Source organism: Trichomycterus rosablanca, chromosome 14 (genome assembly GCF_030014385.1).
Source record: "Trichomycterus rosablanca isolate fTriRos1 chromosome 14, fTriRos1.hap1, whole genome shotgun sequence".
Taxonomy (NCBI): domain Eukaryota; kingdom Metazoa; phylum Chordata; class Actinopteri; order Siluriformes; family Trichomycteridae; genus Trichomycterus; species Trichomycterus rosablanca.
In genome coordinates this window covers 24,871,395-24,895,753 of record NC_086001.1, presented here as the reverse complement: position 1 = coordinate 24,895,753, position 24,359 = coordinate 24,871,395, and the positions used below count along the sequence as shown (strand labels likewise).

The 24,359-nt window shown below is 37.2% G+C and overlaps 1 protein-coding gene, 1 long non-coding RNA gene and 1 pseudogene across 2 annotated transcripts; 2 read left to right on the top strand and 1 right to left on the bottom strand.

Moving 5' to 3' along the window:
- The window catches only part of LOC134326241 (zinc finger protein 208-like), a 164,594-nt pseudogene that overhangs the window by 70,689 nt on the left and 69,546 nt on the right, over window positions 1-24,359 (top strand).
- Window positions 9,318-20,369, bottom strand: LOC134327025 (zinc finger protein 239-like; the record flags this gene model as incomplete). Its single annotated transcript, XM_063009111.1, has 2 exons — window positions 20,287-20,369; window positions 9,318-10,080 (listed from the first exon to the last, which is right to left on the bottom strand). Coding segments are annotated over exons 1-2 (846 nt in total), but the record flags the coding sequence as incomplete, so codon positions are not given.
- LOC134326869 (uncharacterized) lies at window positions 21,378-24,183 on the top strand. The gene is made up of 3 exons (XR_010014619.1): window positions 21,378-21,517; window positions 23,750-23,850; window positions 23,964-24,183. It is a non-coding gene; the product is annotated as an uncharacterized LOC134326869 (long non-coding RNA).

Genomic DNA, 24,359 nt, shown 5'->3' with positions numbered 1-24,359 from the left:
AAATATAACAGGAAACAGATTTTATCTGTATTTATGATGTAGAAATATTAAGTATTATATATATATATATATATATATATATATATATATACAGTGTATCACAAAAGTGAGTACACCCCTCACATTTCTGCAAATATTTTATTATATCTTTTCATGGGACAACACTATAGACATGAAACTTGGATATAAGTTAGAGTAGTCAGCGTACAACTTGTATAGCAGTGTAGATTTACTGTCTTCTGAAAATAACTCAACACACAGCCATTAATGTCTAAATGGCTGGCAACATAAGTGAGTACACCCCACAGTGAACATGTCCAAATTGTGCCCAAAGTGTCAATATTTTGTGTGACCACCATTATTATCCAGCACTGCCTTAACCCTCCTGGGCATGGAATTCACCAGAGCTGCACAGGTTGCTACTGGAATCCTCTTCCACTCCTCCATGATGACATCACAGAGCTGGTGGATGTTAGACACCTTGAACTCCTCCACCTTCCACTTGAGGATGCGCCACAGGTGCTCAATTGGGTTTAGTCCATCACCTTTACCTTCAGCTTCCTCAGCAAGGCAGTTGTCATCTTGGAGGTTGTGTTTGGGGTCGTTATCCTGTTGGAAAACTGCCATGAGGCCCAGTTTTCGAAGGGAGGGGATCATGCTCTGTTTCAGAATGTCACAGTACATGTTGGAATTCATGTTTCCCTCAATGAACTGCAGCTCCCCAGTGCCAGCAACACTCATGCAGCCCAAGACCATGATGCTACCACCACCATGCTTGACTGTAGGCAAGATACAGTTGTCTTGGTACTTCTCACCAGGGCGCCACCACACATGCTGGACACCATCTGAGCCAAACAAGTTTATCTTGGTCTCGTCAGACCACAGGGCATTCCAGTAATCCATGTTCTTGGACTGCTTGTCTTCAGCAAACTGTTTGCGGGCTTTCTTGTGCGTCAGCTTTCTTTCTGGGATGACGACCATGCAGACCGAGTTGATGCAGTGTGCGGCGTATGGTCTGAGCACTGACAGGCTGACCTCCCACGTCTTCAACCTCTGCAGCAATGCTGGCAGCACTCATGTGTCTATTTTTTAAAGCCAACCTCTGGATATGACGCCGAACACGTGGACTCAACTTCTTTGGTCGATCCTGGCAAAGCCTGTTCCGAGTGGAACCTGTCCTGGAAAACCGCTGTATGACCTTGGCCACCATGCTGTAGCTCAGTTTCAGGGTGTTATCAATCTTCTTATAGCCTAGGCCATCTTTGTGGAGAGCAACAATTCTATTTCTCACATCCTCAGAGAGTTCTTTGCCATGAGGTGCCATGTTGAATATCCAGTGGCCAGTATGAGAGAATTGTACCCAAAACACCAAATTTAACAGCCCTGCTCCCCATTTACACCTGGGACCTTGACACATGACACCAGGGAGGGACAACGACACATTTGGGCACAATTTGGACATGTTCACTGTGGGGTGTACTCACTTATGTTGCCAGCTATTTAGACATTAATGGCTGTGTGTTGAGTTATTTTCAGAAGACAGTAAATCTACACTGCTATACAAGCTGTACACTGACTACTCTAAGTTATATCCAAGTTTCATGTCTATAGTGTTGGCCCATGAAAAGATATAATGAAATATTTGCAGAAATGTGAGGGGTGTACTCACTTTTGTGATACACTGTATATATATTAGGGCTGTCAAACGATTAAAATTTTTAATCGCGATTAATCTCAGAATTTCATATAGTTAATCGCGATTAATCGCATTAAAAAAAATCTGTGTAAATGTTATAGAAAACAAGGATTTTTAAGTGAAATGTTACAATTACAATGGTGAACACATTTTATGCTAAATGTACTGATGTTAAAAACTGCTGGGACAAGAGAAAACTGTAAGGGAGTTTATTCACTCACATACTAGGCAGTAAATGTCAGATTGTAGGTTAGAATTTCTCCATCAGCAAACATTGTAGATCAGCGGTGCTTTAGGTGGGATAAGGCGTAGTTATTGTATCAGACTTGTCTGTGGTTGTATCGTGACGATGGTTTGATGGACGTTTCTACACGAAGTGAGTGTGTTTTGACCCTTTGGGGCTTCCATAGTTCATGAACTAACGTGCTCGACTCAGCTTTCCGGTATTCGGTACAGAAGAAGAAGTTAATTAAGTGTAATAAAGTGTTCTGCTCCCGACAACTTGTGAATATAGCGTGTATTTATTTCTTTATTATGCAAGTGCATCACTACCACGATCGGTTACATTATGTTAACAAACCGCAAATGAAAAACGGTGGCAAGTCCGACATTAAAACGTTTGTTCTACCAGTCAAGTGTCAACATGAACTAGAATTTGCGTTAATGGCACTAATTTTTTTAATCGCGTTAAATTGAGAATGCGTTAATGCGTTATTATCGCGTTAACTTCGACAGCCCTAATATATATATATATATATATATGTAGATATATATATAGACAGATTTTAAACACTTTCTACATTCTGAGCAGTGATACGAGCTCACTGAGGAAACAAAGATTAACAAGGAGAAGGTAATAAAAACCTAAAAATAAGAGCTTTACCTTTCGTTCAAATCCTGTTAAAACAGCTGAGAATTAGAGCAGTTCATTACTAAAATAACACGAACTGTACTTGTACTCGGTCTGTTTACCTCCAGCAACGACTGCCCCAACCTTATATGCAGTTGATTTGCATAACGACCGATCACCCGCCAGTATTAGTAGAAAAATTTGTGGTAGAGGTAGTGAGTAGAGGAAGCAGAGGGGGGCAGGATCCTCCAGTTATCCAGATGGTGTTGGCTGATTTGTCTAAATATCATATAGATGATGAGGTGGAGGATACCCTTGAAGGTGGGCCGGAAGACCCACTTCGAGCGGCATAAGTGCTACTAACTCTGCTTACTTAAAGGTAAAACCATCCAGAGAAAATGAGGAGAGAGGACCAGCACTACGGATCATACACCGAGAGGAAGGAAGGAGACGTGGAAGGACTGGCAGAGGCAGACTTCGTGGGAATTGGAAGACCCACTCCGAGGGACAGAAGTGACACCAACTGGACCTGCCTACAGGGAACAAACCACAGCAGAAAGCCCGACAAAACCGACTATGTGGAAGAAGAGTCCAGTGGAGTCAACGGAACGGAACAAGAAGATGGGGGAGGATTTAGTTAGACTAGGAGAGAAAAACATAAACATATAGTTCGCAGACACATAGACCATCTTTGAAAACACTAGTTAAGTGCAACACACATAGTTTAGCTACAAAACGCAAGGGGTTAGTTCAGGATTGTTTACGATGTATATATGTTTGGTACTCTGCTATTTTTAGGAAGGATATTCTCTGTGTTTCATCGGATAAATGTTTGTGCCGCTGCGGAAACAGGTAAGACCGACAGGGGAGAATCCATGAGACAGTAGAAGCTATGCAGAGAAACAGGAGCTATGGGCCCCTTCTGAATATCTGCAGCTCCGTCCGGTGGAGGACAACCTGAACGGACTTCCTGTGGAAGCTACGCACCCATTGTTTTTATTTTTTCTTCTCTTTTTGATTTCCTATTTGTTAAATTACTTTATTTTGATTTCCTGTTTTTATTATTTTTTGTTGTTTGTTTGTTTTAGGGTTAGGAGCTGTTGCGATAGGTACGGTTCCTTTAGTTTAACTGGTAGCCTTTTATTTTTAGATACCTTTTATTGTAAGAATTCAGCCCAGTGGCCATGTAAGTCAGAAGGGGTTAAATTGGGGGGGTTGCTGACAGCTATCCTTTTCTCCTGGAATCTAGAAACACCTAACCTAAAGTTAAAAGTTAATGTGAAAGCATTAAGATGCTTTCAAGGGGGGAGGTTAGGTTTTTCGGAACATAAAAACGTAAATTCAATATGGGAAGTTTTCCGGCATTCACCCACGTGGTCTTTTGTTCAAAATGGCGCCGGCCATGTCCCCTTTGTTCAAAATGGCGCCGGCCATGCTCCCTTCCTGACTCCTACCGAGGGGGGGGGGGGGGGGGGGGGGGGGTAGGCGGAGCCCTGGGCTTGTTTAGCACATTTCATTGGCTCCACCAGCAGTGAAGGAGGAGGAGCCTAGCTTAGTTTAAAAAACTGCGCGCTCAGACGCAAGAGTCTCTTTTTTCGGTGATCACCCAGATTACAGGAGAAAGGAGCGCCGAGAGGCTTAGCTCTGACATATATTCACAGATCATTTTGTACACTTAATAAAGTGTTTTGAAGAGTACTTTCTGGATTATCCGACTGCTTCTTCAGGGCCTCTCGACCAAAAGATTCGTCGTAACACAGTCATTACATTGTGGTCAGAATATAGCCAGTATATCAGTGCTGTGGATAGATGTGTTGTAGACTCTCAGTACTCATTTATAAAGCCAATCACTGTACATACGTTCATTTAATTTTTACTGCAGCTTATACCATGATCTGTGGTAAACTGCATGGATGGGAACCAGTTGAGAAAGCCAAACTGAAGAAAGCCATTATCAACAAATGTCGTATCAGGTCCACGTCAATGGCTTTATAAAAGAAGGGAAGAAAAGGACTTGAAGTGCTGTTTTTGGATACAGAAAGCCCTTTGTCTTTACTACCCACCCTGTTTTGTGTCCCTGATCCATCCAGCATTTGTTTATTTTGAGTTAAATTAAGACAAAGTTCTACAGTTTGTCTCAAATTAATCCAGTAGTTGTGAAATCTTCTTAAATTCAAAACTTTTGACATTAGATGTGTAGCGGAAACGTGATTGAAAGACTTATTACTGGATTAAAACTGGACATTGTCTTCAATTTCTCTGCATATTGAGATCTCCAGTGACGGTTTATCTCCAGAGACTGTTTGTGACGTTCCCCCTGGGAATGTCTCCGAGTTTACAACCCCGGAGGGAACCATAAAAGGCCTTTGTGACCTGGACCGTTACTCCCCAGGGGATCTTTTATCACTGATCAGAGCTCTATAATTGCCAAGGTAATCTGTGGCCTTAAGCAGACCGGGGCATTAAGGTCAGCTTTCGGGTGCCGGCAAGTCTGGCCAAATGCCACCATTAAACCCTGATTGTTTACACTTAAAGGATGCTAAAGACATAAAGCCACTTTTACGAGTCCAGAGGCCCGAGACAATGTGTGTCCACACACACACACACACACCCACACACACTGGAATTCAGAGACTGGAACAATATGGAAAATGAACTAAAATAAGTTCATTCTAACCAAAGGACCTTCTTACAATTACTTTGACAAATTTGTATGTGTTATGATACAAGTGACGTGTGGCTTCGTTTGTTCTATTTACTCTTCATGGACCTCATACCAGTGTTAAAGATGTGAAGACCCATACTGTATGCTTTGATTCAATGTGTGTGATTTTTTTTGTATGTGGTACTGGCATAATCCATGAATGACTTAAGATTTTCTTGTATAATTTTAGGTACTATTAAGAGTTGAGTTAGAAAACTTCCACAAAGATCTAACTTTTACAAACTTAATTTGTAAACTTAATCAACTCATGTATTGTTGTATCTTAGCGCCACCTGCTGGTTGTCAGTAGTTAAAAGTACATGGTGGGAGGAGCCCTGTCGCCACATGACCTCAAAGAGAAATTTAAACTTATTGGCTCTGCCTTAGGTAACTCCGCCCTTCTTTGAGAGGTTTAAAAACCCAAGGCGGGCCTTTGTTAAAAAAAAGGAAGAGAGAAAGTTTTCCAAGAACAAGGAGAAGATGGAGTAATTGGAGAAAGAGGTCAACCAGGCCTCAGAGAAAACTGCATGGTAGCATGCCTGCTAATCATTAGCATTCGCAAGTTTGGGTTAAACAAAGTTTCGCGCTTGGACAAACAAAGTCCTTATTTGACCGCGTGTAGGAATCCAACCTTTTTGAGCGAATAACACAACTCGTGGTGACCGGAAGAGCCGTACCTGTGGAGAGACTCAGCAAGGAGCATCATTTGGCCCCAACGGACACCTTCTGTACGCGTGTGTGTGTTCGAGATTCGTCGGTGGAGAGACGTTAGGACCGCAAGTGTTCTACGGATCCAAGGCCGAAATAGAATCAACCAAGACGACCGGCGGCGAGGTGATCTAAACTGGGGTATTCCGTTTCTTCCTCCTATGGCTTATGGCTCCAGGTGACACGGTTTATGTGCTCTTGGTAAAAGTTGGGTTTCACTACAAATGTTTTATTCGTTTCACTATTCTCGTATACTCTTTAATTAGATCTTAGAAGGGTTTCCTTCCATCATTCCATCGTAAATCTCAAACTAATTTTATATAGTAGTCCATCTAACAATGTATGCATGAATCTTTAGGTATTTAGGTAGTAAGCATTGTATTCTTAGTTTTATTGTTCTTTTAATAAACATTATCGTTTTATGCAACTTGGCACAGTGTTTTTAATTGCTTTGAGGCGAGGAATAGTCCATTTGAAAGAACTTACAATCAGAGGAAAGAGACTTGTTTATGTATGATATATTAAAACTTAGGTTCCCAGCGGTCAACCTTTAAATCCAAAATCGCTGGTGGTGCTCCGTTATAAAGGCTATCAATTATATAATTAATTAATTATATAATTAATTAATCGATCATTATTTTAATCCAATTAATACTACAGATGTATTAGATTAACTTCTTATTAGACGTGTTGTACTTGTATTAGGTCATTTTTTCGAGAGAAAGTTTTATTCCTTTGAACAAAATTGCATTATCCAAGAAATAATGCTTGAATCAAGCACGACTATCTTTCATAGGAACCACTTTTATTAGGTAAAATTACTTAAAACTAGTTAAAACAATAATAAAATGATAAGACATGTACTGACTAGATTTAAGATGATTTCACTTGTGAAGATGTGATGACATAAAATTAAATTGATATTAGCTAAACATTTTGGACTGTTTTCTGAGATGTTTATATGGTGTCAATAACTCAGTTGCTTTAGATTCTATCTGATTTATTATTGTAAGTTGTTTTGCTGGGAATATTGTGTTACTACTACTGTCAGCTGTATAACCCATTTATCTGTTGTATAATGATTGCAGTCCCACACTACATACTGCATTCTTAAATATTTGCTTCTGTTCAGTTGTATTCAGTTGTACATTGAAGTTTCAGCACCTGAAATTGTACTTCAGCTGTTATTTCTGTAATATGTTATTTTTACTATGCAAATTAATTTCTGTTCAAAAATAAAAGGTAAAACTGATTGGAACTTTAAAAGGTGGCACTTGTAGAATTGTTAAATAAAAATAATATGATATAGATAAGAACTTTATTAATCCCGATGGAAATTGTTTCATTACAGCAGCAAAACACAGAACTCTACACAGAACTCTACACATATTGCACAACCATAGAATAAAGAACAAAACAGTAAGGGAGGAATATACAGGGGCACGGCTATATACAAATATGGAGTAAAAAACATTAAACTGTATCAATAAAGTATCAATATACACATTTATTATTACCATTATAATTACCACTACCATTATCACCACTGTTATCAACATTATTACCATTACTATCACTAGATTATTAATAACAATAATAATAATGACAATAACAAAATGTGACAGCAAATTGGGGGTCCAGAAAATAAAGTGACTTCGGTGAATAAGTGGTTTACGATCAAGGAAAAACAGCCCTAATCAGTCCAGCAACATTAGATCTGGCTGCCTCGACTGTGAAGAGACTCGTTGTAGAGTCTGATGGTGGTGGGTAAAAAAGATTTTATGGATTTTACTGTTTTTAAATTTAAAAAAAGGAACCAGATCCTGAACCAACCCCTATTTCTGAACCCAGCCTTAAGATTAGAATTTACAAGGGCAAATATCAACAGCTAGATATATGAATTTACACCCAGATTTTTACCCACACAGGCATACACTGACTTAATGAAAGAAAAAGCAGAGCAGAAATAAACTGATGAAGGCTGAACGAACGTATCACAATACAAACAACCATTTCTGTGAAAGAATCAAATCCCCTCTGAAACCATCCACACGTATCTAAGTTCTGCTGCATTATTCCTCACCATGTGCTGGTTTCACTTTTAAACTTGTGTTTTACAGCTCAGGAGAAATCAGGTGAGAATCAGCTTCTCCAGGAGAGTCTAGAACACCTCATGTGGCTTAATGTACTAAACAGCCTAGAAACACCAAACGTCTCTCAGTTATTATTGGTCATAAGCGCTCGCTACTGCTGAAATGACAAACCTGTGGTTCAAAAGGAAAATGATCATTTATATAATAAGATTTTGCTTATAATAGACTTGGGAAGAAAGAAGTTTAAGGTGAAAATAATCACATTTACCATTTTGTAATGTACACAAATTTTCTCTTTTATGTTTTTAAATATTTAGTTTGTCTTTTATTTAATTTAGTTTTAATATCTGAATCCATTCAGATGATAAATATTTAAGAAAAGAAGAAATCAGGGGGTAATACACTTCAAAATTTGATGACTATCATCACTGAGAATTTGTTAGATTTAGAGAGAGGAGATTTTCTACCTATAAGAAGAATTTCAGTTTTATCAGCATTTAATTTGAGAAAATTGTAATTGTTCTTAATTCTATTAGACAATCAGAGAGAGATGGAGGAGGAAGAGTAGTCGTGAGCACAGTGGACAGGTATAGTTCGGTGTCATCCGCATCACAATGAAATTGAATGTTGTATTTCCTAAAGATACGTCCAATGGGAAGCAGGTAAATTATAAATAGTAGAGGCCCCAAGACAGAGCCCTGAGGGACACCACTAGTAACAGGAGTTACTGTGAACATACTGTACACGTCTAGAAATGTATGAAGAAAACCAATCAAGCACAGCATCACTAAGACCAATATATGCTAGCCGATTCAATACCTTTTTTTTTTTTTCAATTCACTTCCACTATTAACTGATAGCATTCACTTACATCAGGCTCTAAACCTCCTGGTTCTACCCACCATTCACTCCACTATAGATAATCACATTCTTTCCCAGTAATAGTTTAACCTAAAGATTTATACTTTTATTATTACTATTTACTTATTAATGTTTACTGTGTAATTAATTACCTATTAATTACACAGTATAATTCATTCATTGCTAACCATTTCTCCTCAACACTCACTCACTATATTTTATGTTTTTATATTTTAGCTTGTTTGGTGAGTCTGATGAGTCACACTTGTGTCTAAGTGCTGATAAATGAGCAAAGCAGCTCCAACACTGTAAGCATCATTTCTGTAAAATGTGAATGCGCTGGTGTGTTTAAAGATTACTCTGTCCATTAAAACTCTTTCCACACTGTGAGCACTGATACGGTTTCTCTCCAGTGTGAATGCGCTGGTGTATTTTAAGATTACTCTGTGTAATAAAACTCTTTCCACACTGTGAGCACTGATACGATTTCTCTCCAGTGTGAATGCGCTGGTGTAATTTGAGATTACTCTGTTGAGTAAAACTCTTTCCACACTTTGAGCACTGATATGGTTTCTCTCCAGTGTGAATGCGCTGGTGTTCTTTGAGATAACGTTGACAACTAAAACTCTTTCCACACTGTGAGCACTGATACGGTTTCTCTCCGGTGTGAATGCGCTGGTGTATTTTAAAATCACTCTGTCTATTAAAACTCTTTCCACACTGTGAGCATTGATACGGTTTCTCTCCAGTGTGAATGCGCTGGTGTTTTTTGACATCAGTCTGTCTATTAAAACTCTTTCCACACTGTAAGCACTGATATGGTTTCTCTTCAGTGTGAATGCGCTGGTGTATTTTAAGATTACTCTGTCTATTAAAACTCTTTCCACACTGTGAGCACTGATACGGTTTTTCTCCAGTGTGAATGCGCTGGTGTATTTTAAGATCACTCTGTCTATTAAAACTCTTTCCACACTGTAAGCATTGATATGGTTTCTCTCCAGTGTGAATGCGCTGGTGTATTTTAAGATTACTCTGTCTATTAAAACTCTTCCCACACTGTGAGCACTGATACGGTTTCTCTCCAGTGTGAATGCACTGGTGTTCTTTAAGATTACTCTGTGTAATAAAACTCTTCCCACACTGTGAGCACTGATACGGTTTTTGTCCAGTGTGAATGTGCTGGTGTTCTTTAAGATTACTCTGTGTAATAAAACTCTTCCCACATTGTGAGCATTGATACAGCTTCACTTCAGTGTGAATGCGCTGGTGTATCTTGAGAGCACTCAGGCACCTGAAGCTCTTCCCACACTGTGAGCAGACGTTTTCTTCCTGTGTGGGACTGAGAGAGGTGTTAATGCTGACAGTACCAGAGGACGTTTGCTGATTACTGGAGCTTCTGGTGGGCGTCAGATCCTCATGTTCAGTCTTAATCTTCACCAGAGTCTCATATTTATCATGGTTGCAGCTCTTGATGTGATTGTGGAGCTGATTTTGGGTTGTAGAGGAACGTGGACACAAGGAGCAGCAGAAATCCTTGTTCAGTTCTGAAGCAGAAAATAATCAAATACATTTATAACATTATAAATAATCAAATACATTCATAACATTATAAATAATCAAATACATTCATAACATTATAAATAATCAAATACATTTATAACATTATAAATAATCAAATACATTTATAACATTATAAATAATCAAATACATTTATAACATTATAAATAATCAAATACATTTATAACATTATAAATAATAATATACATTTATACATTATAAATAATCAAATACATTTATAACATTATAAATAATAAATACATTTATAACATTATAAATAATCAAATACATTTATAACATTATAAATAATCAAATACATTTATAACATTATAAATAATCAAATACATTTATAACATTATAAATAATCAAATACATTTATAACATTATAAATAATCAAATACATTTATAACATTATAAATAATAAATACATTTATAACATTATAAATAATCAAATACATTTATAACATTATAAATAATCAAATACATTTATAACATTATAAATAATCAAATACATTTATAACATTATAAATAATAAATACATTTATAACATTATAAATAATCAAATACATTTATAACATTATAAATAATCAAATACATTTATAACATTATAAATAATCAAATACATTTATAACATTATAAATAATCAAATACATTTATAACATTATAAATAATCAAATACATTTATAACATTATAAATAATCAAATACATTTATAACATTATAAATAATCAAATACATTTATAACATTATTAATAATCAAATACATTTATAACATTATAAATAATAATATACATTTATACATTATAAATAATCAAATACATTTATAACATTATAAATAATAAATACATTTATAACATTATAAATAATCAAATACATTTATAACATTATAAATAATAAATACATTTATAACATTATAAATAATCAAATACATTTATAACATTATAAATAATCAAATACATTTATAACATTATAAATAATCAAAAACATTTATAACATTATAAATAATCAAATACATTTATAACATTATAAATAATCAAAAACATTTATAACATATAAATAATAAATACTGTTAGTAATTGTTAAACTGAGATCTGATGCTAAAGTCCTGTAACGTGATTCATCCTGCATTCATCATTTCCTGCTCACACTGATCTGCATGAGCACAATACAAGCTTTCACTGTATGATGCTTCATCCCAGGTTCCTCTGATTCTATTCAATCCAAATCTTATTTTACTCAAGATAAAAAATATCTTACTGAGTTCATCTTTATCTTCAGATTCTTCCTTCTTCACAGGCTTCATCTGGAAACCTCCACACTGTTGGTCCTCTGGGGTGAGGTGTTCCTCAGAGGTGACGTGTTCCACAGGGATTAAAGTTCCTTCACCTGAAATCCATCAATATGTGAAGAAGAAACTCAACAACTGGAGGAAACTGAAGGTTGTGGGTTTAGTTACCACAAATAAATACTTAGATTTAATCCAGACTGGAAGTATCAGCACTTCTACACAGGACAGTACGGTACAGTACAGGTTCTAATCCCACTATCCACATTCTCTTATTATTTTTACTGTACTAACCACACTGTACTGTACTAACATGGCAAATTGCTCCACATTTACTTACAGAAGTAACTTCCATCTTCTTCCTCCTCCTTTTTTATTAGTTTCTCTTGGAATCCTTCATTTTGTAGATCTATGGGGGTGACGTGTCCCTCTTCTGCTGACTGCATTATTAAAAGATCTGACAGGCAGACAGACAGATAGACAAATGTACTTTATTCCCTATTAAAGAGAAATCCAGGAATACTCTTTCAGACTGTTTTAACTGTTTATTTTTAATGCTGTGAGGCTGTAAACAGAGTGAAAATGTTGAAACTATTATGGGACTGAGCAGCATCAGACAGAAAAGACTTCTAATAGAACTTTTTGGGTTGGTTTCACAGACAGGGATTAAGCCTAGTCCTAGACTACACAGCATTTTGAATGGAGATTCTCTATTTAAAGCAACATGTAGTCCCGGACTATAAGCCTTAATCCCTGTCTGGGAAACAACCCTTTGAGTTTGGTGGAAGTGGTTTTGTGGCCCAAAGTGAAATGATTAAGTCTGATGTTCTTTACATCTAGTTTCTCATCCACTCCCAATAACAGTGCTGTACTAATACTTTTAACTTTTACTATAAACCTGTAAAACAACCTGTAAACAAAGCTACAAGAACTCGCTGTTTCTATCAAACATTAAAAACTGTAAACAAAGCTGAAAATGTGACGCGTTTATATCAAAATGTTAGATTTAATAATGAATAAACTCTGAATCCGTTACAATCCACTGATTCATCGGTTCAATGAATCGGTTCATCAGTACTGAATCATGTGTGATGCTAACAGTTAGCGGAGCAGCTAATAGTTTGTTTGTTTAAATAAAACTGGAGTTAAAGCTCCTCAAATCCTCACAGTGATGTTTTATTATGAACTCTAGTTTTATTATTAATTAGAATGTGGTTATAATTAAATATAAGGGTTATAATTAAATACATATTTTACTTACAGATGAGGCTCTACAGCACAAACACAGCAGCTTCTTGTTCTTCTTATGATGTTTAATGGCGGTTGGCAGAACAACTTAAGACGCACCAGCGCCACCAACTGGACTGGAGTTGAACAGCAGCTTAGCAGTAAAACATCTCCATTAGCCCTGTATCTCTCAGCTACAGTGTTGGGGGGAACGCGGTACAGTCACGTGATTACTTTTTATCTGTAACGAAGTCATGTAACGCGTTACAGTTACATACTTGTAATGACATTACAGTTACTGTGATGAGGGATGAGTCGTTCACAAACGAACCGATTCTATTGAACGACTCTTTGAAATGAACTAAAGGAACCGAGTCGCTCCTCTAGTATAAGGACAAATAATTAAGAAATAAACTTGTTTAATGATGTTAAATCTGATTGGTTCATGGCGTGTATGTTTTAAAGCAGAAACAAACACAGGCACATCTCTGCACAAGAGAGGATTTTTAAAACTAAATAAATAAAGTAAATAAATGGAATTTGTTTGTAGATGTGATTCCAGTATACAGTATTTGTTTGGGTTTAGAATGTAACGTGAAAGTAAAGTAATGAGGAACGAGATTATATTTTCCAGGATGTAATGAGTAAAGTAATCCCATTACAATTTTAGTTAAGTAATAAGTAATGAGTAATGGATTACTTTTTTGAGTAATTACCCCAACACTGCTCAGGTAGCTTTAGAGAGGACTACAGTCAGTAGTAGACGTTCTTCCATGCAGTTTCTCTAATGTCATGTTTTGTTTTCCAACTCACACATTCACACCAGTAGAAGCTTAAAAATAACACTACAAACCAACAAGAGGATTCATCTTTATAGATGGTGCTGTTTATGCTTTTACACTTAAAACATGAAGAGTTTATTTTTATTACAACAAACATAAAGTAACAATTAATAATTATAAAAATAAAATAATAATAATAATAAAGTCACAAATCTGTACCCAAGCAACAAGCTGTAATTTATTTCTAGCACCACTAGATGGAGACGATGTCTGTACAACATTTTGAACTTCACTTTAAAAGTCAGTTGAATGTGTTCTACTGTAGTAAGAATAAAAGTATGAGCTGATCTTTGTCTCATTGTGTAGCTTTGATGAAGAAAAAGCCGCTGGGTCAGTGTGTAACAGGAGGTTTGGAGTGAAGGTGGGTGTGTGTGGATAAAAGCTTATTGCATTTAGTACAAAAACAACAACAACAAATCATCTGTATTTAACCTTTTCTTAACCATGTACCAGAAAAGTCGCTCACTGCTGCCTACAAAACCACACAAAACACTTTATACAGCAGAACCTTTAACTCTCTCTTACTTTTATTTTTATTTTATAAATAAATAAATAAATAAGTAATTAACAATTAAAAGCAAGTGTTTAGGTTCATTCATCATCTTAACACATATTACAAACTAATCAAGCTCGTCAAATTTCAGACATTGTTCACGTAAACAAAAATCTCAAGTGGAAGCACAAGATTCATTTATTTATAGACGGTGCTTATTATGCTTTTACACTTTAATTAAGTCAGTGCCTGTGTGAACAATGGTCACAAGAGGTGCCAAACAATAATACAAGTCAAGTCACATTTATTTATATAGCGCTTTTTACACTGAACATGGTCTCAAAGCAACTTTACAGAATCCAGGACCAACAGACCAAAAACCCCTGTTAAGCACACCGAGGGTGACAGTAAGAAGAAAAAACTTCTTTTAAATTACAGAAAAAACCTTGAGAGGAACCAGACTCAGCAGGGACCTCCATCCTCCTTGGGTGGCCTAGAGGATAATTTAAATAAATAAAATGAACACAAATCATACATACAAAAATGGACGTCTATAAGAAGCAACTTGTTCACAGCGTCTCTCGCTACACCACCCTGAGAATGCCCGGTCTTGGAATCTAAGCAAGATCGGGCCTGGTTATTACTTGGATGGGAGACCGCCTGGTGCTGGAAGCTTTTATCCACACACACCCACCTTCACTCCAAACCTCCTGTTACACACTGACCCAGCGGCTTTTTCTTCATCAAAGCTACACAATGAGACAAAGATCAGCTCATACTTTCATTCTTACTACAGTAAAACACATTCAACTGACTTTTAAAGTGAAGTTCAAAATGTTGTACAGACATCGTCGCCATCTAGTGGTGCTAGAAATAAATTACAGTTTGTTGCTCGGGTACAGATTTTATAATTTATAAGAAATAGAGTGTTTATGGCTCTTTTGTCCCAAGTGTTTTTGTAACGTGTTGTAGACCTGCAATGGCGACTGTTTTGGGTATACAGGAAAGAAAAGGCCGAAAGGTGAAAATGTGTTATTTGGCAACCCGGCACTGTGTAAATATTGGACAGAACACATGATGGGTTATTTTAACTTGTTGGGTTGTGCAGTTTAACCATTGTGCTGAGTTGTTACAACAACCCAATGCTGTGTTCATTTTACCATGAATGTTGTTTACTCCAGTGCTGATATGTGAATACTACTTACATTTTTCTGTAACAAGACTCTTGATGGTGGACGCTGGTGCATCTGGCTGCCGCTACCGTTATCGTATTTTATCATATTTTATCATATTTTATTGTATTTTTATCGTATTTTTCTTTTCATTTTTATCTTTTTACACACTCATGTTATTACTACCGCTGCTGTTGCTCTATTTCTTTTTCATCGGATAATCTCAGCGCCTGTTGGATACTAAAAGACTATGGTGTGTGTGTTGGATCATTTTAAAAGACGCGGACGCTGGTACGTCTTCTTCACATCCTAAAACGGTCTGGATTACAATTTACAGCTACGTGGTGAACGGTTGGGTGAGTTTTCCTGCGATCGGCACAATGTTGAACTATTCTGCTGACCAGCTGATGAAGTTCAACAGTTACACTACTCCATCGTGTATTCTAGTCATCAAACAGCTTGGACTCCTTCGCCGGCCTCGTTATATATTCACAGGGGCTCCCGGAGAAAGCTTGTCCCAGTGAGAGTAAGGAACTGCTCGGATGGTAAAGTGGGGTTTTCTAGGCATGCGCCATATACTCCCAATGGCCAGAACTCCCGAGCAGTATCTCCGTGTAGTCTCGAACCGCGTTACACCTGGCTGGTACCTGTGGTTCCTGATCAGCCCGCTACACACCTCCAGCCACGGCAGAGACTCCGAGTCAGAAACAGAGGAGTTAATACTGTCAATCTCAGAGCACTGGAACACACAGCGTTACTGCAGTCTCACTCTGTGTCAGTCCATATGGCACTGATAAATGCGCGCTCTGTCCACAATAAGACGTTTATTTTAAATGACTTTTTCACTTCTCATGGTTTGGACCTGTTGTTTTTAACTGAGACATGGGCTACAGGTGGTGAATCGGCTAGCGACACCACCCCCTTCTTGGAACTTTGCCCAATAGACTGCGGTTTCTTCAGTTTACCTCGGAATACGGGTAGAGGCGGAGGAGTTGCGGTGGTTTTTAAACAGCGTCTGAGATGCCAAATGCTGAATATTGGGACTTTTAAAGTTTTGAAGCACTGGTTTTTAAATCTCACTCTGTTCTTCCATTACTCTGTGCAGTAGTATACAGACCTCCAAAACCAAACAGCGACTTTATCACTGAGTTTGTTGAATTCCTTGCTATGATTGTACCTGTGTCTGACAGCATTCTGCTTCTTGGTGATTTTAATATTCATGTCTGCTGCCCTGATAAATATCAGGTGAATGATTTTAATCAACTACTGGACTCTTTTAGTTTTATTCAACATATTCATAAGCCCACCCATATGCAAGGTCACACACTTGATTTGGTGTTTTCATCTGGTTTTGATATTGACAAACTAGATATGGAGGAGGCTAGTTTCTCTGATCATATGCCAGTAGTCTTTAGCTCAACTTTAACTGTGCATTTCCCTGCTCCTGTTTTAGGGCACTGGTCAAGGATTATCACTTCGTCTACATCTAACGATTTTTCCAGAGCCTTTTCTGACATGTTAAAATTGCCCATCTATGGTCAGACTCATGCTAATGTGGATGAGTTAGTTACTTCTTTTAATTATAACTGTTCAACTGTTCTGGATTCTCTTGCCCCTATGAAATTTAAACACTTAAAACCAAAAGTTCAGCCCTGGTTAAATGCAGCCACACAGGAAATTAGACAGGCTTGTAAAAGAGCGGAACGGAAATGGAGAAAGGACAGATTGCAAGTAAGTTTGGATATTTTTAAAGGTTGCCTGAAGACTATCAGCTAGCTGTTAAGTCTGCTAGAGAGGCATACTTTTCAAGCATAATCTAGGTTCCTTCTCCTAGAGTATGTGAAGAGTTTTTTAACTTTTTTGTGGAAAAAACTGAAACAATTAGGTCTGGCATTACTTACTTGGGTATAGATTCTCCACTTCCACCGCCGTGCCCAGGTGTGTTTAAAGAGTTTGAGGCTGTTTCAATCTCTGAATTAACAGATTTGGTGCTGAAAACAAAGCCAACAACCTCCCCACTTGATGTGATGCCCCCACAGATAGTTAGGGAGACATTTGATATATTAGGACCTTTTGTCCTGGATATCATTAATACTTCCCTAGCCACTGGTACTGTTCCAGCATGCTTTAAACATGCTGTAGTTACACCTCTGCTCAAAAAGCATAATCTTGATGTTACAGTGCTTAGTAATTTCTAAATTACCATTCTTGGCTAAATTGCTGGAAAAGGTTGTATATTCTCAGCTTTTACCATTTTTGAGTAAAGATGGTATTTTTGAGATTTTTCAATCTGGTTTTAAGTCTATGCACAGCACTGAATCTGCTCTTCTGAAGGTGACAAATGACTTGCTACTTACTGTTGATGAGGGAAATTGTGCCATCCTCATTTTATTGGACCTTAGTTCCGCTTTTGATACTGTTGACCATGACATACTTGTTGGTCGCCTGGAAAAGTGGGTGGGGTTACAGGGAGAGGCCCGAATTGGTTCATATCTTATTTTAAGAATAGAACCTTTTCAGTGAATATTAGCAGCTATTTCTCTTCTTCTGCTGTCTCTTGTGGTGTTCCACAAGGGTCCATACTAGGGCCCCTCCTTTTTTCTCTATATATGCTGCCATTGGGTCAAATAATTAGGAAGCACAATGTCAGCTTTCACCTGTATGCTGATGACATACAGCTTTATCTTCCCATTAGACCGAATGACAATGGCTCGTTAGCATCTCTTAGCAGTTGTCTTGAGGACATAGAGAGGTGGATGGCTGATAATTTTCTTCAGCTGAATAAAAGCAAGTCAGAGGTTATAATTTTTGGGGGTCCTCATCACATCAATAGTGTCTCCAATAACCTTGGTCACTTGTCTACATGTGTCAAAACATCTGTGAGAAATCTTGGTGTTATCTTTGATTCTGACCTCCGATTTGATAAACAAATCAACTCTGTGGTAAGGAATAGCTTCTTCCAGCTCAGAAATATTGCGAAGATTAAGCCTTTTCTCTGCTATTCTGACCTGGAAAAAGTTATTCATGCATTCATTTCTGCAAGAATTGACTACTGTAATTCTCTGTATATTGGGATTAGTCAGTCTCTGTTGCGGCGCTTGCAGGTAGTCCAGAATGCAGCAGCAAGGTTACTGACTAATACCAAGAAAAGAAACCATATTACACCTGTCCTTGCCTCACTACATTGGCTGCCTGTTCAGCACAGGATTCAGTTTAAAGTGCTTTTATTTGTTTTTGAAGCGCTTAATGGTCAAGCCCCGGCTTATCTCAGTGGTATGCTTTCTCTCACAACCGCACAGTGATCTTTAAGATCAGCCACTCAGAACTTGTTGACTGTTCCTAGGGCTCGTTTGAAGCTAAAAGGTGATCGTGCATTTGCAGTTTATGCTCCGAGGCTATGGAACACTGTACCTCCTAATATTCGACAAGCACCTTCGGCCGCTGTTTTTAAATCACTCCTAAAAACATACCTTTATAAGCTGGCATTTAGCCGTGGTAATTATAATTGTTTAATCTATTTTTATCTGTTTTATTTTGTCCCTTACTCTGTATTTTTATTTGGTTTTACTCTTGTTGTCTTATGTATGCTTGTTTAATGTACAGCACTTTGGTCAACGTAAGTTGTTTTAAGAGTGCTTTATAAATAAAATTTACTTACTTACTTACTTTTCTTCACTAGGATTTATATGAACTGGGTTTTATGCACTAGAAGATGGTGGGATAATTAAATGTAAATATGAGTATTTCTTTTAACAAAGGAGTTTAGCTACCACTAATTTGGTCTATAGATAAACACAAAGAACAAAGACTCATGATGATAGAACAATGCAACACTGTTCAGTCCACAGCCCTCCATTCACACCTTCTCATGTACATTCTGGTTGAGGACGGTTCATTATATGCTAAGTGGAAATCATCTAAAGATTAGAATTTTGGAGTGTAGACCTAGAAGTGTTAAAGTAAGAGGCTATTCATTTATGAAAACTTAGCATTCATAATATGAATAATTTATGCAAACACCATAAAGACCAGGGTAAAATTCTTCCACTTGAAAGTAAAAGTTGTTCTGTGTTTATTAAAGTAGATTAAACTTGAATAAAGAACAAAAACAGATTCAGATCTGAGGTTGGTACATTACACCACATTACATTTGATGATTAATGATAATATTCATACCATCATGTACATTTGATAATTGAAGTAGAACAGTTCTAGTGGATATCAGTAGAAAAAGAAAGTACACATAGCTTTTTTTGTACATGCAGTAGAGGAGTATCATTTTATTTTCTCCTCTAAATGCGCTGGTGTTTTTCAAGACGGTGTCAGTCACAAAAACGTAACTTCTGTGTGACCGTACTGGTGTCTATTAAAAATACTGCTTCCAGTAAAACTTCATCCGCACTATAAGCAGCAATATGGGTCATCCTCTTATGTGAATGCGCTGGTGTGGTGTATTTAAAGAATATTCCTTTCACTAAAGTTCTTTTCAGACAGTGAACGGTGATACGACCTCTCTCCTGTGTGAATGCGCTGGTGTTGTTGGAGAACATAATATGCAATAAAATACTTCCCACACTCTTAACAGTGATGTAGTTTTTCTATGTGAATACGCTGGTGTATTTGAAGTTTAACCTGTTGAGCAAAACTCTTTCCACACTCTGAGCAGTGATGCGGCTTTTCTCCAGTGTGAATATGCTGGTGTACTTTAAGAGCATTACTGTAAGTAAAACTCTTCCCACACTCTGAGCAGTGATACTGTTTCTCTCCTGTGTGAATGTGCTGGTGTTGTTTAAGCGTACTCTGACGAGAAAAACTGTTTCCACACTCTAAGCCAGACCTGGGCATTGTACGGCCTGCGGGCCACATTCGGCCCGCGAGACATCCCCAACCGGCCCGCATGAGGTTCGTGGCAATTAAAAATGAGATGTAAATAAATGTACATCAAACATGCAATACAACAGGATTGATTTTGACGAGAGCGCCGTGTCTTTAAATATCCGTACGTTTCGATTTGCGTATGCGCGTGTGTGAGCGAGTGTATCAGCTTCACTGTAATGCGAACAGAACTGAGTGTGATTGACGGTGGAGTTTTTAACAAGACACAAACTTCTGAATTGTTTATTTACTATTTTTACTACTTAAGTCAGATGTAACGCTGGTTAAGGATCAGAATTTAGGCTCTAAATCGCTGTTGCGGTACTAAACAGAAATACAAGCATATGAATGATGTGGAGCGTCACACCTGAAGCTTCTCTAACTAAACTGCAAAAGCAACAAAGACTGTTTTATAAAGTTTAACACGTCCAGAACTGAAGCAGTCAGGACCAGCTCTGTGATTTTAAAAATAATATTAAACAATAACAAAGGACTGAAAAACAAATGAGGTGATTACACTCAAAACAAAATACTGTAAAGTTTAAAAACCTGCACATTTTGTTCACATTTGTTTTTGCATTTGTTTGTTTAAATAGTAAAATCATGTTGATGTTTTTACTCTGCATACTTCTAATTTTCTAAATGTAACATCAAAACATTAACAGCTTATTAGAACTGTACAATTCACTGCTTTTCATAAAGAGTGGACAAAAATGTAACGCGTTAATCGCGATTACGAGAGCCCTAATAATAATATAAACTAATTCATGAGACACACATCAGGGAGCTCAATCTGAGAAAAACATAAGCTTAACTTTTGCTGGTGTTATTTTGCAGGATAGCGTGGTGAGCAGAAACAGAAACAGTCTTTTTGTAAACATGAAGTGCCGTCAGGGAGCATCTCCTTAATCTCAATCCGCTCCCTACTCACTCCCCCTCTCCACTCCGCCTCCGTTTGCGCGTTCACGTGGAGTGTCCCTCTGTAGTGGAGTGTTAGTGAGGAGGGAGCGGATTGGGAAAGACCGCATGAGGTGCCGGTGTTACGGAGAATTCAGTTCCCCCTGTTTCCCCTTTAACGCGCATGTGCAAAAATCATGACGTTTTTTTCAGTCGCTTCGTTGAGCGTCGGTTTATTTGGAATATGTATTTATAGCGGTATGTTCTTTTCACATTTCATGTTGTATGTTAGGTAGTTTGTGATTAAATACATACTTTAAAGTACTGAGTGAACTACTGTCAGAGGTTTTATTGCTCCACCGCAAGTCAGAGGTTTTCACACTGCTGTCTTCAGCCTTGCTGTCAATCAACTAGAATTAACGTGTCAGATTTATTTGTAAATAAATCCTAATACAGGACATGCTCTTATTCACACACTAGTTTAAGGTTATTCATCTCAGCTGCACTACCATTTACTTTCAATAATAGTTTCATTCATGGTGATCTCTCTCGTTCATTTAAACTTCACAAACTGCATCCATGTGATTTTAAAATTAACAAACAGTATGTAGAACAAGTTTAACCTATAGATCAGTCCATTATACTAACAACACAGGGGGGAACACATTTACCTGGAGACCTGGGGAATATGGTTCCCCACATGTATATCACTGTGTGTGTAATTATAAAACACTACAGTGATGCTGGTGATGTTAACTGTTGTTATTATGTAGAACAAGTTTAACCTATAGATCAATCCATTACACTAACAACACAGGGGGGAACACATTTACCTGGAGAATATGGTTCCCCACATGTATATCACTGTGTGTGTAATTATAAAACACTACAGTGATGCTGGTGATGTATTTAACTGTTGTTATTATGTAGAACAAGTTTAACCCATAGACCAGTCCATTATACTAACAACACAGGGGGGAACACATTTACCTGGAGAATATGGTTCCCCACATGTATATCACTGTGTGTGTAATTATAAAACACTACAGTGATGCTGGTGATGTATTTAACTGTTGTTATTATGTAGAACAAGTTTAACCTATAGACCAGTCCATTATACTAACAACACAGGGGGGAACACATTTACCTGGAGACCTGGAAAAAATGGTTCCCCACATGTATATCACTGTGTGTGTAATTATAAAACACTACAGTGATGCTGGTGATGTATTTAACTGTTGTTATTATGTAGAACAAGTTTAACCTATAGATCAGTCCATTATACTAACAACACAGGGGGGGAACACATTTACCTGGAGACCTGGAAAAAATGGTTCCCCACATGTATATCACTGTGTGTGTAATTATAAAACACTACAGTGATGCTGGTGATGTATTTAACTGTTGTTATTATGTAGAACAAGTTTAACCTATAGATCAGTCCATTATACTAACAACACAGGGGGGAACACATTTACCTGGAGACCTGGAAAAAATGGTTCCCCACATGTATATCACTGTGTGTGTAATTATAAAACACTACAGTGATGCTGGTGATGTATTTAACTGTTGTTATTATGTAGAACAAGTTTAACCTATAGATCAGTCCATTACACTAACAACACAGGGGGGAACACATTTACCTGGAGACCTGGGGAATATGGTTCCCCACATGTATATCACTGTGTGTGTAATTATAAAACACTACAGTGATGCTGGTGATGTATTTAACTGTTGTTATTATGTAGAACAAGTTTAACCTATAGATCAGTCCATTACACTAACAACACAGGGGGGAACACATTTACCTGAAGACCTGGAGAATATGGTTCCCCACATGTATATCACTGTGATGATTCTTTTTTTTTTTAATGCAAACTACAGGCACACACACATTTTAAGAACAAAATATCTGTATTAGAAATTAGTGTTAAACTAAATTATGCATATATTACAATTATGCAAATATATAATAAAGAAATCCACCTCAATGCAAATTAAAACTTAAATACATATTTATAGCTTAATAGAAATATATATATTTTTAAACGAAATAAAATAAAATCTGGGATGGTGCCCTGGGATTGACTAGCATCACATCCATAGTGCACTCCTGCCGTACGTCCAGTTTCCCCAGGAACAGTTCTGGATCCTCCACGGCCATGACCAGGATAAAGCAGTTACTAAACAGAAATGAATGATTAATTTACTATCTACTTTATAAATAAACTAAAAGAGCAACATAAAATAAAATACAGCAACAAGCAAACTTTTTAGAAATAACATCCCAGTTAACCTTGGTCTAATCTTCAGTACATGCCGGACAATGAAGGTCTTCCTCTACTGGTGGGTTGCCAACACATGACTGGTGGTACCAAAGAAATAGTAATAATGCCTTAATTTTATTGGCTTTTTCATTGCACCATGCTATTATATATGTATGTCCTTGACTTTCCCTCTGGGATTAATAAAGTGATCTATCTATTATAGCCTGTGATGGATGTGACAGATGGTACCACCAGTCATGTGTTGGCAACCCACCAGTAGAGGAAGACCTTCATTGTCTGGCATGTACTGAAGATTAGACCAAGGTTAACTGGGATGTTATTTCTAAAAAGTTTGCTTGTTGCTGTATTTTATTTTATGTTGCTCTTTTAGTTTATTTATAAAGTAGATAGTAAATTAATCATTCATTTCTGTTTAGTAACTGCTTTATCCTGGTCATGGCCGTGGAGGATCCAGAACTGTTCCTGGGGAAACTGGACGTACGGCAGGAGTGCACTATGGATGTGATGCTAGTCAATCCCAGGGCACCATCCCAGATTTTATTTTATTTCGTTTAAAAATATATATATTTCTATTAAGCTATAAATATGTATTTAAGTTTTAATTTGCATTGAGGTGGATTTCTTTATTATATATTTGCATAATTGTAATATATGCATAATTTAGTTTAACACTAATTTCTAATACAGATATTTTGTTCTTAAAATGTGTGTGTGCCTGTAGTTTGCATTAAAAAAAAAAAGAATCATCACAGTGATATACATGTGGGGAACCATATTCTCCAGGTCTTCAGGTAAATGTGTTCCCCCCTGTG